Source organism: Solenopsis invicta, chromosome 1 (genome assembly GCF_016802725.1).
Source record: "Solenopsis invicta isolate M01_SB chromosome 1, UNIL_Sinv_3.0, whole genome shotgun sequence".
In the NCBI taxonomy this organism is placed as follows: Eukaryota; Metazoa; Arthropoda; class Insecta; order Hymenoptera; family Formicidae; genus Solenopsis; species Solenopsis invicta.
The window spans coordinates 22696347-22710624 of NC_052664.1; the positions used below are offsets into that span (position 1 = coordinate 22696347).

Consider the following 14278-nt stretch of genomic DNA (forward strand, 5'->3'; position numbering starts at 1 on the left):
AACTTATTTATTTAATATAAATCAGTTAAAATACAAATACAAATTGAGAGCATTATTATTAGAATATATTATCTACATTTAATTTCTAAATAGAGAGAAAAAGTGTAATTTCCTTAGTAACAATTGTGTATCACAACATATACTAATTTAACAGTAAAATAAGTACTGTCATGTAACAATTAATTTAATTATAACAATACTATTATAATTAATTGTTTATTCTATCTACTCTGAACAAATATGCAATAACAAAAATATAAATTTAACGTATATCATGAATTTATAAAATATAATTTATGTCTTAAGCTTCTTTTGAGTCTTCTGTCTCTTCTTCGTTGTCCTCATGTCTTTTACGAGGCGATTCGTATTCCAAGCTCCAAAAGTTGTTATATTTGATTGGTACTGCTTCGCCTTTTTCAATCATTTTGTTGAGATTGTCATCTAATCTAGAAAACTGATCCTTTTTGTCTAAGATTTTTGACAGTGTTTTACGAATATCTTCTTTGTTTCTCGATTCCTCTCGTTGTTTGTCTTCTTCGGTTGTTGAATTGTCTTTTAACTTGTGTAAAACATCCTTCGAAAAGTAACGAGACAAAAATTCGTTTTCCCTGCCGGCGGCTGTCTCGAATGATTCTTTATCGTCGTCGTTTCCGAAAATATCCTTAAAGAAATTTTTGTTGTAGTAAGGCGAAGGATGTTCATCGTTTACTTCACTCTCTTTCGCTTCCTGCTTCGCGTAAGACTCACTATCAGTCTCCTCTTCTCTGTCGCTCGCTTCGTCTCTGTCGTTATAAGGATAAGAATCTTCATCGATTGCTTCGCTCTCTTTCACTTTCTGCTTCGCGTGAGAGTCAATCTCTTCTCTATCGTTCGTCTTATCTCCTTCGTTGGAAGCGATTCTGTGATTATTGTGATAATCTTCGTCCTTCGCGAAATAATCTTGCGATTGTTCTTTTGGATCCGTGGCGTATGTCTCGACCTTTTCCAATTCTTTAGTAGGATCGGGATTTTCCTTATGGTCTTTTGAATCCGTGACGGGTGTCTCGTCCTCTTCGGACTTCTCAGTGCGATCGGGATTTTCCTTTTGATATTCCGATTCTTTATCGTTGCCCTTTCCGAAAATATGCTTAAAGAAATCTTTATCATAATGACTTTCATCGATTGTCTCGCTGTCTTTCGTTTCTTTCTTCGCGTAAGAGTCAGTCTCCTCTTTTCTCTCATTTGTCTCGTCTCTGTCGTCGGTTCTCTGATCATCGTGAGAATCTTCGTTCTTTGCGAAATAATCGTGCCAATGTGTTTTTGGACCCGTAGCGTACGTTTCGGCCTCTTCGGACTCCTTGGAATATTCCCCGTATTTGCCATAGTTATTAGCTCGTATACTTTTCAATATTGGATCGTTTTTGAAGAATTCGTCCAAATTCAATGGTTTTTTATATTCGTTTATGTCAAAGTCAACGAAATCCGTGTTTTCATTCTCCTCGGATTCTGTAGAATTTACGGAACGCTGAACTTCGTCGTCGTCCGTAACATCCTCGGTATTATTACGCAACTTGGTGTCTTCGACATCGTACTTGTCAATGCATTCGGCAGAATCTTTACTTTCTGTGCAACTTGAACGCGAGTTGTTTGCGTTCAACGAGATGTCCGGTTCGTCACTTTTAGTTTGCACTACTTTAATCTCAGCAAGTCTCGGGGACTTTGAAGAGAAGTCTTCAACGTCGTAGAGCGGTTTAGGACCGTAATCGTAATCGCTGTCGTCGTATTCTTCGTGCCTCGCTGCAGTTGCGCTCCGGTTGCTTTTGTCTAAACTGTCCTCTTGTTGATCGGAATAATCTGGCACGTCTACGTAGGGTATGTTTAAGGGATTGTAACCCGGAGTCGTGGTTGTCAAATTGTTTTCTTCGCGTTTTGCTTGATCTTTGTCTTGCAAGGCTTTGCCGACAGTACCTTCAGTCGATGAAAATGACAAGATATCGAAACTTTCTTCGGAAGAATACGGCGGTCCTGGCTCGGTGATGATTTCCTCTGATGAATTACGCGCTTCGTTAGTGTAGCCCGTCGTCGAATTATTTGAAGACGAATAATCGACGTTCTCAACTTTATCGGGGAGTTTATTCAAGTCGTCCACCTCGGAAGCGCTGTTTACGAGTGACGACTTGAATAAGACCAAATCGTTATTCAGTTGTGCTATGTTCACAACTGGAATTGTCTTAGGTTGCCACTGGGTTTTATTCGCAACGGTCCAAAAGCCCGATATGTAAGGGCCAGAATTGGATGTTTCTGGCGAATTTGTCGTATCCGTGATACCGGGTGACGTTTCTTCATTCGTCGCTTGCACCTGCTTATCTCCTTCATAATTTACTGTTCTTTCTTTAACGCATAATGGATTTGAAATTGCTTTACTTTTCGGAATACTCGCGTTCCGTTTAGAACGAGCTTTTGCGTTTCCATTCAACTGAATCGTGCTAATTATATCCCAGATACGTTTGTAAAAATCTTGTTCCAGTTTAGTATTAGGACTCGTCATTTGTAACTTATCTTCCTGCGACGCTATAATTCGCTCTTTCTCGGTGCATGTTGAGTTATCCTTTTCAGAATTATTTTCTAAGGGATTGTAATTACTGATAATCTCGGAATGAGGACGGGTACCGTTAATGTATTCCCAAATACGTTTGTAAAATTCAGTACTCGGTATTCCTTCATTGCTCGCTGTTTTAAGATCAGTTGTATTTTCGTTTCGCAGTTGTTTCCTCGTTGGAACGCTCCTTGTTTGTTGCTTTCGATAATCGGATTTCGGATAACTAGATTTTTTTCTCGAAACGATAGTTTTTCCTTGCCGAGCACGCAGCAAATCTTTATTTACATTCAAATTATTTCCTAATTTGTAAGACGAACGTTTTGAACGTTTTTTGCCGATTATTTTCTGAATATTTTTTGCTGCTTCCAACACTTGCGCATTTTTCTGCCGCTTCTGTCGAATGGCCTCGACAACTGTTGTAATCTTGATGATTTCCATATCAGGAGATAAATCTTCATTTTTATTTTGATTATTTATAAAAGAGAATGTCGGTAACATATTTTGTTTATGCAGAAATTTTTCTTGTTGCTGAAGTATTTTCTGAGGCATTTTTAAGCGCTGCGTGAATTTTTTCCATCCAGCGGAATAAATCCACCATGGTTTGCTTGGCTTCTTTTTGGGACTGTTTACTGTATCTTTTCTCATAGCTTTTAATTTACGATTAAATTTGTTAATATGCACTTGCAGTAATGTGGGTTTAATCTCCGATGCAGCTTGCGTAGATTTCATTATGGTATCCTGGAAATAATTGAGTAGCAATCAGTGATACTATATTAATATTATACAACATTACATTGAAACGTTATTCAAAATATAATTTCAATAATGTTACATAAGAAGCAAGTATTCAAAAATATAATATAATTATTTTATGCGCCATAATGATATTATACTAGGTAATTAGTAAAAATGATGGACTCGCATATTATATTGTTGTCAGAAATGAGAAAAACTTACAGTTAATAAGATGTACTTACATTTATGTTTCGTGAAAGCAGTGAGGGGAGTAAATAAATATCTTAGTTCCATATCTTGCATATAATTCTCGCAGCATCAAGCTGTATGTACCCGTGCATTATATACTACCGTGTAATAAATTGTGCCACACATTATACATATTATACAACAATTCTAATTTCAACAGTTAAACGTGTAATACCTTTATGAGCTTCTCTCTACTAACTCGTGTGTAATTTCTGCTCGGTAGATTGAAAGTAAAAATGAAATAGAAAAATATAATAAATAGAAATTCACTAAAAATGGTATTCTTATTAAAATGACTTTATTTGTCGATTGTAATTATGTACAAAGTACAATATAAATGGTAACATCGCAGTAGCGCAGAAAATATACATTTTGATCATCATGGACTCGTTTAACTCGAGTAAGAAGCAAGAGATATCAACTCCGTGCACATTTCTGAGCTACTGCGTGTAAATATTTACATTTTGCTTATTATATAATGAAGCAATAATAATTAATCATCGTATAAAAATATATCATACATTTTTCATTAATATATTTGCGATCCCACTGTGGGATTGTCAGTATACTATTGACAAATAAATATTAGATTTTATTCCACTTTAAGCAAACGTACACGTGCTGTCATACTTGGTAACATTGCGTTAACCTTTTGAAAAGGAAACTGTCATTCTCTCTGAAGAGACTTTCATACGCAGTACATAAATTACATAAAGTTATTACTATAATAAGTGTATAAAACAACAATAGAAAAATAACACTTTTGATGATCATCAAGCTCAGTCATTACTGCGTCACAGTTCGATATTTCGTGAAATGTCATTTGAAGTTTCACATTTTATGAAAGAGTATTCCTATTATATTCATTTATCATCATCAAGTCTAATCATCAAGCGTCAAGAAATACTTCGTTAAGTATAGGGCATGTACGCACGTATACCGTTATATATTTCGCTGTACACGTAAGACGTCGATTGACTGTACCTTCACGTTCGTGATGCATCTGAGTCAGTATCTCAAAGCGCAGCAGTGATGCATATGGCGGCAGATTTTTTACGATCAGGCGCTTTTGTCCCCCGCGGTGCACTGCGCTTATTTTCTCGTGAAGCCCAGATACGAAGCAATGCCATTAATATTCTCAAAGAAGATTCGATAAGCTTGCTGCCTGTCGTGCTCCTGTACCATCGCCGGTTTCACCGGGCGCTCCTCCACCCATCGCTATAGTACAATAGGTAATTGTAGGTACTGATGTGGTGCATGGCAGTCGGCGGGGAAATGTGGAGTTAGAATGATAGTGTACGATCGCGCATTCGTCAACAAACGCGATCTGAAAGCTGTGTATGTCCGAGCACACGATACTTTACCTGTTATTGGCACCTATTTAGGTATTGGGGAATGAATGTAGACCAGGAATGCAAAATGATGTAGAGGAGCAATAAATTCAACTGAATTTCATATATCGTTTAATTTTTTATCAAAGTTGTGTTATATAGCATATAGAAACGGAAAATTTAAGAGATTTTCCTCCTAAGAATTTTAAGAAATTTTTAGAAAAGAAATATATTTAAAAACTCTAAGAAAATACAAAATTCTAGGAATAAAAGAGCTGAACACTTTCACATCTACATCGAGGGTTGCATTTCTGGCGAATGTCTGATTGTGAGTATACTGAGTTCATTCTTGATGGGTGATTTCATGGGTAAACTGCATAAAAGAACACGCGAAATGTATAAAACAGAATAATAAAAAGTTTTATTGTTCGAAGTGTTATATTTAAAAGGATGGCACTTACATAATTTTGTGTATAATAGCGAGCAGTATTCCGTATAAAAAAAATTATAAAAATTCCAGCTTACAGAAATACACCATACGTAACTGTAATCGAGTACATAGTCAAATAATCGCGCTTCGCATTAAGAAAATTTTTATATTTAACAGTATATTCCCAAGTAACAAGATGACGTTTCTTATCATTATTTTCTCATCAATATGTCGTCAAAGATGTCATTTTGACGTAAAAGTAACGACAAATAACGTCAATTTGCCATTTGGGTTTTAAATGTATTTTAAAAGGCACAAAAATAGAATAGATCATTTTCAATGTCTTTCGATCAAAAAATCAAGAAGTGTTTCACGAAGAATATATTGAAAGGACTAGATATTAAGCACTGCTAATGTAAGTGTTATAGGTGTTCGCGATGTTGAAGAAATGGCGATAGACGGTGCAAAGAATGATTTGACTTGATTGTAATTTGCTATGTACAAAGAGTGTATTGTAGTTATAGTATATTGTAATGCTTGATCAAACATAATATTATTAAAAGTAAAATAATTAAAGCAGTGAAAGAAATCTTTAAATGTACTATAAATGCATTATAAAAAACATATATTAATGAATATAATATTATATGCATATTAAATGCAATGTAAATGATATGTAATTTGAGGTAACATAGACCAGTGCTATCCAAGATTAATAATTCTGAGCATTGACGTGCGTCAGTGTTCACGCCTATTGCTTTCCTTTCTCTAAATAATAGAAAAAATAGAAAAAGAAAGATAATAGGTATAAACGTCAACTCGTGTCAAGCCAGTGCCTACAATTAGAAATCTTGGATAGCACTGACATACACTACGTCAAGATTTTACAATAAACATTTAGTTATTTGAATGAAATTATCTGCATGTTGAAGTGTAGGTTGCAGACATTTCAGCATATTAATTGCTATATATATATTTAAATAATGAAGAACAAAATAATATGATAATGAAAAATTCTGAATTCTCACATGTGAGAGAAAATCCAATTACGTGAAATCTGTGCAATCATACGCATTCAAACTGTAATATTACATAGTCACAAATAACTTTCGCACATAAGAGAAGATCAACGTCTAGACTGTAACTTGATGCATAGATAGACTCTAGAGATAGATAGATTCTAGACTTTCTATAGCATTGTGAATAGTGAATCTATATGTGTGAAATTCTTGTTACCTTTTGTATGAAAGTGTAATGAAATATAACGCACGATGCATTTTTCCTAGAAGAAGCTATATATATGTACAATCTGTTGAGGATTATTGTGGAAGCTAAAGGTGTTCTGTAGCTTTGTCAAGGATCCAGGGTCGATATCACACGCGTTAATCTTCGATTAATCGATCTGTCGGTATTCTACAATCCAAATTGAAGGTTACTATTGTAACGGTATGATCGCATCAACATCTACGAGTTATGAAAGATGTTACAAATCAAGACCGTAATTTATGAATTGTGCTCGAAACGGCGATTCAAATTTAATCGACACTGGCCAACTCTGTACTTCATCGCACTGTGTGATTTAATCAATTTGTTCAATTTAAACATGACTTATCGCGTTTAACTGTTTGCTCTACTTCAACACGTGCGTGCCTACGGGGTGGTCTTGTGTTATAGTAAAGGTTGGGCTTCTTGGCTCGTGGCTCGGTTGGTTACGTGGTGGTGTTCGCCTAAAGGCACTCTGTTTATATCTAGATTGGTGAAACAGATCCTCCTTTATTTCCCCAACTGCCCGTACGGGTCTGCTAAATTACTCACGTATTGCGCGGCGTGACCTGTCGCCGGGAATTCGGCCCATTTCGACAAGTCGATGCCGGGTAGAATACCACTGCGACATGGGACTCGAGGGTTTCTGTTACGACAATTGAGACATTATTCATTTTAATCATTAAAAAGAAGCAATTTCTTTAAAAATCTTTTAGGATAAAATAAAAATTGAAGTAAAGTACATAGGAAAAAAAATTGTTAATATAATAGCTAAAATAAATAAATAAATAATAAATAAATCATATCTAGGACATATCAATAGTAACAATAAGTACATGTTATAGATTCTTCATATTAAATGAAATGAACAGTTATGATACTATAGTTGCGAATATAATTTTTCTTTGATCTCTGTACTCATGAATTAGAATGTTATTTCGTGTTATTTAAAAATTTTTTAATATTTTTATTCAGTAAATCGTTACTTATTGTTATGCCGTATAAATTGTATCCACTTACATTTCGTGATCGGGAAGAACCATTGGATAGATTTGTATCGTATCGATAAGATCGGTATTGTCGCAGATCAATCTGGCCAGTTTCGACTTTCGAATTTCGTTCAGTTGTTCTAGAAAAGTGAGAGCAAAATTTTAGAAAGTACCACTTCGCTACATATCGAATGGCTGTCGCGAGTCCTTGATTCACACGACTCCCACCGGGAAGAGAATTCGAAAGGGTCTTACCGAGAGTGAAGGACGACGGCTGGTTCGGCAGCTCGTACCAGAATCTGTCGCCGCGGCGCGAATGACTGAACTGCGTGGCAATTAGGCAGGCGAAGGTTGGTCCGAGCATGCTACCCGGAAGCGGTCTTTCGGATACGCCGCCTGACCATAAATCGACGTCCGAGGGATGTCTGAAAAGGAGTGCGACCAAAATGAAGCCGTTATTTTTGAATACGCTATATTTAGTACGATTGGTCCGTTGACTGAATAATGAGATACAAAACTTGATCGATTGGCCTTTCGGTACGCCGAAGGTTCCGCTCTGCCGGCTTTTACAGATGTGTAATACTTACTCGAAAATAGTGCTGTATCGTCTGACAGTTTCATTCGGCATGGAACCGAACAGTTCTTCGAAGGTGTTCGCTACGGGCAGGCCGCAGTACTTTCTAGAATTTACAAAATCACGAAATTATAGGTCATTAAGAACTTTTTTTGATGATTTGAATTTTCTAATTGTTAGAAAAAATGAGTTTTCTCGATGACTAAATTCTTCGTTGATTTTATTATCATTCAGCTTTACTTCTGTTCATTCCTCTGTACTGTTTCATTTATCTTGTGTATGTAGTGTACAATAAAACGGAACTTAGAAGATTATTATTGCGGAACACAGATATCCCTCTAACTGCAGTTAGTTAAACAAGTTTATTACTACAAATGCATCATAACTTACCTAAACTCCATGTAACTTGGAATACCAAACTCGCGACCGCGTTGCATGTTAAAGGATACCAAATCCAATCCGAATTTTGCTCCCACTTTTTTGAACAGATGATTCGTTACCTATAAAGGATAAACCGTGTAGTAATAAAAGCATAGTTGCACATTTTATTTGTATTAATCATTGCTTTACTTCTTGTGTTATGGAATCATCCATAGCTTGAGCAACTTGGTTCATCAAGCCCATGAAATATTCGTCGAATACACCAGCCCTATACAAATCGTAAGGCCGTCTTATCAAATCTGAGAGTCTCTTTGAAGCTGCAAACGTAAACAAAGATATTTAAAATTAGATTTGAAAGAAAACGAATTAAATATTCTAAAAGTGGATTAAAATCATGTTAACATGTGTCTTCATAATATTAAATATTTTAGTAACACAGTTTTAAAAACAAAATTTAATTTGTTTTTTTAAATGAATGAAATTTTATTATTTATTTAGAATTTAAAATGTATCTATTTTTAGAGAAGAAAAGCTGTTAGTCTAAGATTTCAAAATTTTCAGAGAATTTATGAGACACATAATTTCTGATATGATCTGTTTGCGTAATGTAACCTTGTAGTACAATTATTATTGTCGCTTACCAATAAATTTGTGAGCTTTGCTCCATCGTTCTACAGCCGTGGGCAATAGCGAGTGACCGAATCTAAAGGCAGCAGCGGCGAAAGCGTCTATTACGCCTGGATTTATGTTCGGATCATATCCATCCCAGTATCTCTATAAAAAATTGATATTTTAACGTATCAGTGCTGTTACTGTTGTTATTATCGTTTATCAAAGGCTGTCCAACGAACGGCAAAAAATAAATAGAAGATATATATCGTTAAATCTCATTTATTACAGCAACCTACAATTATTAGAAATTTTTATTTGTGCAGAAATGAATTATTTTAACGATCGAAGTTATGTTCATTTACACAGCGACAAATTATGTCTTTTTACATGTCATTTACGCATAAATATTCACGCATGTTTCAATTTTCCTTTCAGTGTCATCAGTTCAACTTACTTCCTTCTCGAGGAGAAGTCCGAATTTCTCCATGACATCTTTGCCGAGTAATATCGGGAGGAACTCGTTATAAGTGATGTGTTGGATTTCCGCGATGACGATGCGCCTAGCTTCCTGGAAGAGAATCTCGTCGTCCCAGTGTGGATTCACGATGGCCAACGCTTTGGCGAGCCGGTTATGCTCTCGCGCCAGCAAAGTGTGCATACAGGTAAGTACCAGCTGTTCGTTTACACGAATTTCACCTATAAGTAACAAAAGTGACCCATACAATATTAATTCTATCAGAGATTCTAAAATGATGATTAGTTCTTGGGCTTGAAGATGGATAACGCGATTTCATGAAAAGAATCTGATAATTTTCCTAGTAGTTAAATATACTTTAATCAGCTTAAGAGATTTATTAAATATTAAACCTAAATTTCATACGTCATGATTCATTGAATTATGTAGTATAAAAGATAAAGGCTGTGATGCGCATAAATATAAGCCAAATAAAAGTCTGACGAGAGTTTGAACGTAAAAAGAGTATTTTCGTAATATATTCTAATATTCAAAGTGCATATTGGAAATATATAAGGAATTCAATTGGAAAGTACAGATAATAAGAAAGTAAAGAATATAATTGCGTTATCGTACGAGTATTTAAGTATTTATAGATTTGTATTAGCCTTGATTTGATTTGTTATTATTCTCTTAAGTTCCGTTGCATAATACATTATGACAACGATCCATTCCATTTAAAGAGCCCATGAATTACAATACGATTTTTATTAGACGTATCGTACATAGCGTTAATTTAGTAATTTATTAGCTATTATACTGGGTAACTTTAATTAGGTCAAATGATTTAAGTAGAGATGACTGAATAATGATAAAGCTTCCAAGAGTGTAATACCTTCGCCATCGGGGCGTATCGCTGCATTCTTGTATTAATAACAAAGATAGAAACAAGAGAAATTTTCATATCTATCTTATCTAATCACATGTGAATAATAGACATAATTTAATTTAATGAGCCGACGTACGGATTTAAAAGTAAAAAAAAAAAATGTTTACTGATATTGGTTACCGCATAAACCTTTGTTCAGACAAACAGATAAATAACAAGTATTGCAGCACGGGCAATTTTTTTTCTATTTTCTTTTTAAATATTTCTATGACTTTAAAAGTCGACGTCCTTGCGTCGCAGCCGTTCCCTTTCTCACCCGTATCGTATCGATTGGCGTGCTGATAATCACGCGATACCAATACGGTGCCTACCGGTGATAGCAAAAGTGTGCATTAAGTCGATTATACCATACCATCCAAAATTCCGAAAAACTTAAATAATGACAGCCAATCTCAAGCAGCAATTGATTTTTCCGTAACATGCGATTAACGTAAGTACAGGGTACGAATGATGTTGCCGCCGAATGCTCGTACGATTGACGTACGGGAGATTTATGGTTCAAGCACGCTGTGGCCTCCGGGTCCCAGGTATCTCGGATGATTTATGGAATTGGTGCGCGCGATAAGTGCACATCGATTATCGCCGCGATCAAGTTGTTTTGTCTCACGAAATCACCGATCGGATTCACTGTACATATCGTTGGAAGGTTACGCGGGTGATCGACGAATTGACGTGGGAAAATGACTTCTGGACGGGTGAATGAGACGTGTGGGTGCTAGGTAAAATCGATCTGGACAGTCAAGCGCGATCATCTCGGGAGAAAGAGAGCGATAGGCACTTAATAAACGGCACCGCGAAAAGGCAGTAACGAGCGTGACTTACTGCTCCATTGTTCTCGTACTATCGAACGCAGAAAAAGCTTCAGAAATTAGAATAGTTACATTAGTGCGGCTATGCTCGACCCAGACTGACTCGTGTATTGTTCGTTCATTGTGAATTCAAATGAATACCGTCGAGTTATTAGTCCGCGCCCTGTATTGCGTTTTGAAGCTACGTTTATCACTTTGCGAAAGTCTTCTAAAGCAATAGCGAAGCGATTGATTTGTCATGACTGTAATCTATGTTATACCACGTAGGTATATACAAGAATGCAACAATGGAATAATGCATGATACGGAAAAAAATTGGGAAAATATAATATATTACAAGGAATCTTTTAAAACTATCAAAATATTTTGTTTAAATTTTAAAATATTTAAATTTTAATATTAAATAATCTTCATTTAAACACTTCAATGTTAAAGTAACGTTTTTTAAATCTAATTCTACACTGAGAAAAAAATTTTTTGAAAAACTAATATTCAATCCGATACGTTCAACTAAACATTGGGTCAACAATTATTTAGTTGTATAAAAAAAAGGTATAATTTATTTGTGTAAAAAAATTATGTCAACTAAACCAACTCAATATTTAATTGAACATATCGAATGAAATATTTTACTTTTTCATTAAATTTTTTTTTTCAGTGGTAATATTGGTTTAAAAAATGTTCATTGAATATAGAATACTTGAATATGTTTGTTTTTGCTACATAAAAATATAAATTACCAGCTTCGAAGCAGTACATTGATCGGTTTGGTCGAGTACATCCTTCGTCCGGTATATCCAACTTTAGCGGCAATAGATCCTTCAGACCATATTCTGCAAAGACTGGATTCATTCGCAATAATCCACCATAGCCCGTTCGAAGTTTTCTAAAAAGCGAAATAAAAATATATCATTATCTTGAGAATACTGCGTAATATCCATGTGATATATAATAACATATTTAATATTTTCTTTAATATTTCTGTTTTATGTTATATGACAAGACTTGAGATTTCATGGAAGTTAGTCCGATAGAGCCTCCCAGAATTATTTACGATTGGGACAAGTATTTTTACTTTTTTAAAAAAAATCTAGATAGAAAGGAATACATATTATTTATAGACGTAAGAGATATATGTAGCAGCCTGTGATGTCACACGAGAGAATGTGAAGTCCAGGAGGATTGAGCAATCGCGAGGTTTGATCGCATCATGCGAACATGGTAGAAAGTGCGAAGAACACGAGAGCACGTGCCCGAGTGTTGAAAAATGCAGAACAACGCAATGCTGATTTATTGTCCTCTGTGATGTAACAGAGGTACACGTATGTACCGTTTTGAAGCGGAACGAAATTCGCTTCGCCAAGTGCACGTGCAGGGATCCATAAAAGGCAAAAACCGACTTACGCACCCCTAGAGAACAACCGGTGACTGCTAGTACTTGATGCTGTATTACTTTACACCTTGATAAAGTATAAATAACTGCAATAGTTTATCATTTCTTTTCTAAATTTGGATACGTTTATATGCAAAGTGTTTGTTTTTCTTTTAACTCAATTCAATTTTAAAAATTTTTGATGAATTGGTACGTTTATCTACCGCAAAATCAACTTTTCCAATTCGTCCAATTAGTTCGATAGTGCGATAAATTATTCCATAAGCATTTGAGAATAATTATTTCATGTTACTATTTAAGTTGAAAGCACATTATTATGATTTACCTAGCAAACGCTTCTGTGATGCCATAAACCGTATTACCATCCAATACACCCGTAAGAAGATTGAAAGGTACTCGGGAGCCAAGGCGGCAACCAGGTCGGACGGCAGGAAAAGCGCGAACGAAGTCCATGCATTGCACGTTGAACAGTCTGTAGAAATAGTCGTCCTCCGGTATAAAGATCTCGTTGCAATAAGGATTCTTCAGGTGTGGCGGCCGACCACAGCATTCTTCCGGGTCGTTTCGGTTCAGAGGGTCTGCAAACACGATGATAGCAGAATAGATACGTAATGATAGCAGAAAGCGATATCGTTTCGATCACGCACACTTGATCCATACTCCGCGTGCGGGGAATATCAGTATTCACGATTGAATGGAACGTTACGAATGCCGACTGTTTTTTTCGGCTGTCGCAATCTCAATCGTATTAGACGAGATAAAATCGACACCATTAGTATGAATTATTCTCTCTCATAGAAATACGCATACGTGTGAGATTGTTCGGATTGCATTCTTAAATTCTAATTTATTTTTACTTTTGAAAACAATTTGATAATTAGCATGGAGTATCGCGAGTTATTTCAGAGAATGGCGCGATCATAAGTCTGTCAATGGGTTTGCCAATTGCTGGTTGACACATTGCGGTAAGTGATCCCGAGCCGAAGAGCATCCGCTCGAAGACGTCACGGACACGTGATCGGTTTATCCGAGCAATGATCGTTCGCTTTCTCTCGTAGTTACCCTCCTTTCGATATATACGGTAAACGTTCAACATGGAAGGGCGTTCTATGAGCGATCTATGATGCGCATGTATCAAATATCTCGGTACAGTTGCTCCGACGCAACTTGAGCAATCAGTTCGTCGACGATCGAGAGGCTCGCTTTCTAATTTCTATTCTAGTTGCATGATTGAATCAGCGGGTTTTAATCATTATGGCATGAAGCTGACAGAAGAGCTATTCGTAGCTTTTTGTTGTTGCTTTCTCTAAAATTCGTTATATATCACAGTTGGCTATTAGAATCATACATTATAATGATCGCCATTTATTAAAGAATTCACTTCTCCTTATTTGTTAAATTAGACAAAATGATTTTTGTTGGAATGAAAAAAAAACGGAAAATTTTGCTATAGCAAATTAGTAATTAAATTTTTTCATAATTATTATTTTTCTTAGAAAATATGTAATCTTGATGAGCCTTTGCATTTGTT

General features: G+C 35.6%; 1 protein-coding gene across 4 annotated transcripts in view; it reads right to left on the minus strand.

Annotated features, from left to right (window-relative positions):
• Window positions 1–157: 157 nt before the first annotated feature.
• The window catches only part of LOC105203752 (peroxidase), a 192020-nt gene continuing 177899 nt past the window's right edge, over window positions 158–14278 (minus strand). The window contains exons 7-17 of one of the 4 annotated variants that reach the window (XM_039457142.1): window positions 13073–13325; window positions 12095–12240; window positions 9597–9838; window positions 9172–9304; window positions 8720–8847; window positions 8540–8649; window positions 8163–8255; window positions 7831–8000; window positions 7607–7715; window positions 7139–7232; window positions 158–3316 (exon numbers count right to left, since the gene is read on the minus strand). In XM_039457142.1, coding sequence (XP_039313076.1) covers window positions 302–3316; window positions 7139–7232; window positions 7607–7715; window positions 7831–8000; window positions 8163–8255; window positions 8540–8649; window positions 8720–8847; window positions 9172–9304; window positions 9597–9838; window positions 12095–12240; window positions 13073–13325 — 4493 coding nt within the window. In that variant the 3' untranslated portion in view covers window positions 158–301. Of the gene's footprint in view, window positions 3317–3526; window positions 4781–5292; window positions 7072–7138; window positions 7233–7606; window positions 7716–7830; window positions 8001–8162; window positions 8256–8539; window positions 8650–8719; window positions 8848–9171; window positions 9305–9596; window positions 9839–12094; window positions 12241–13072; window positions 13326–14278 lie in introns of those variants that run through there. The other 3 variants (XM_039457135.1, XM_026131423.2, XM_039457153.1) reach the window with 3 other exon arrangements.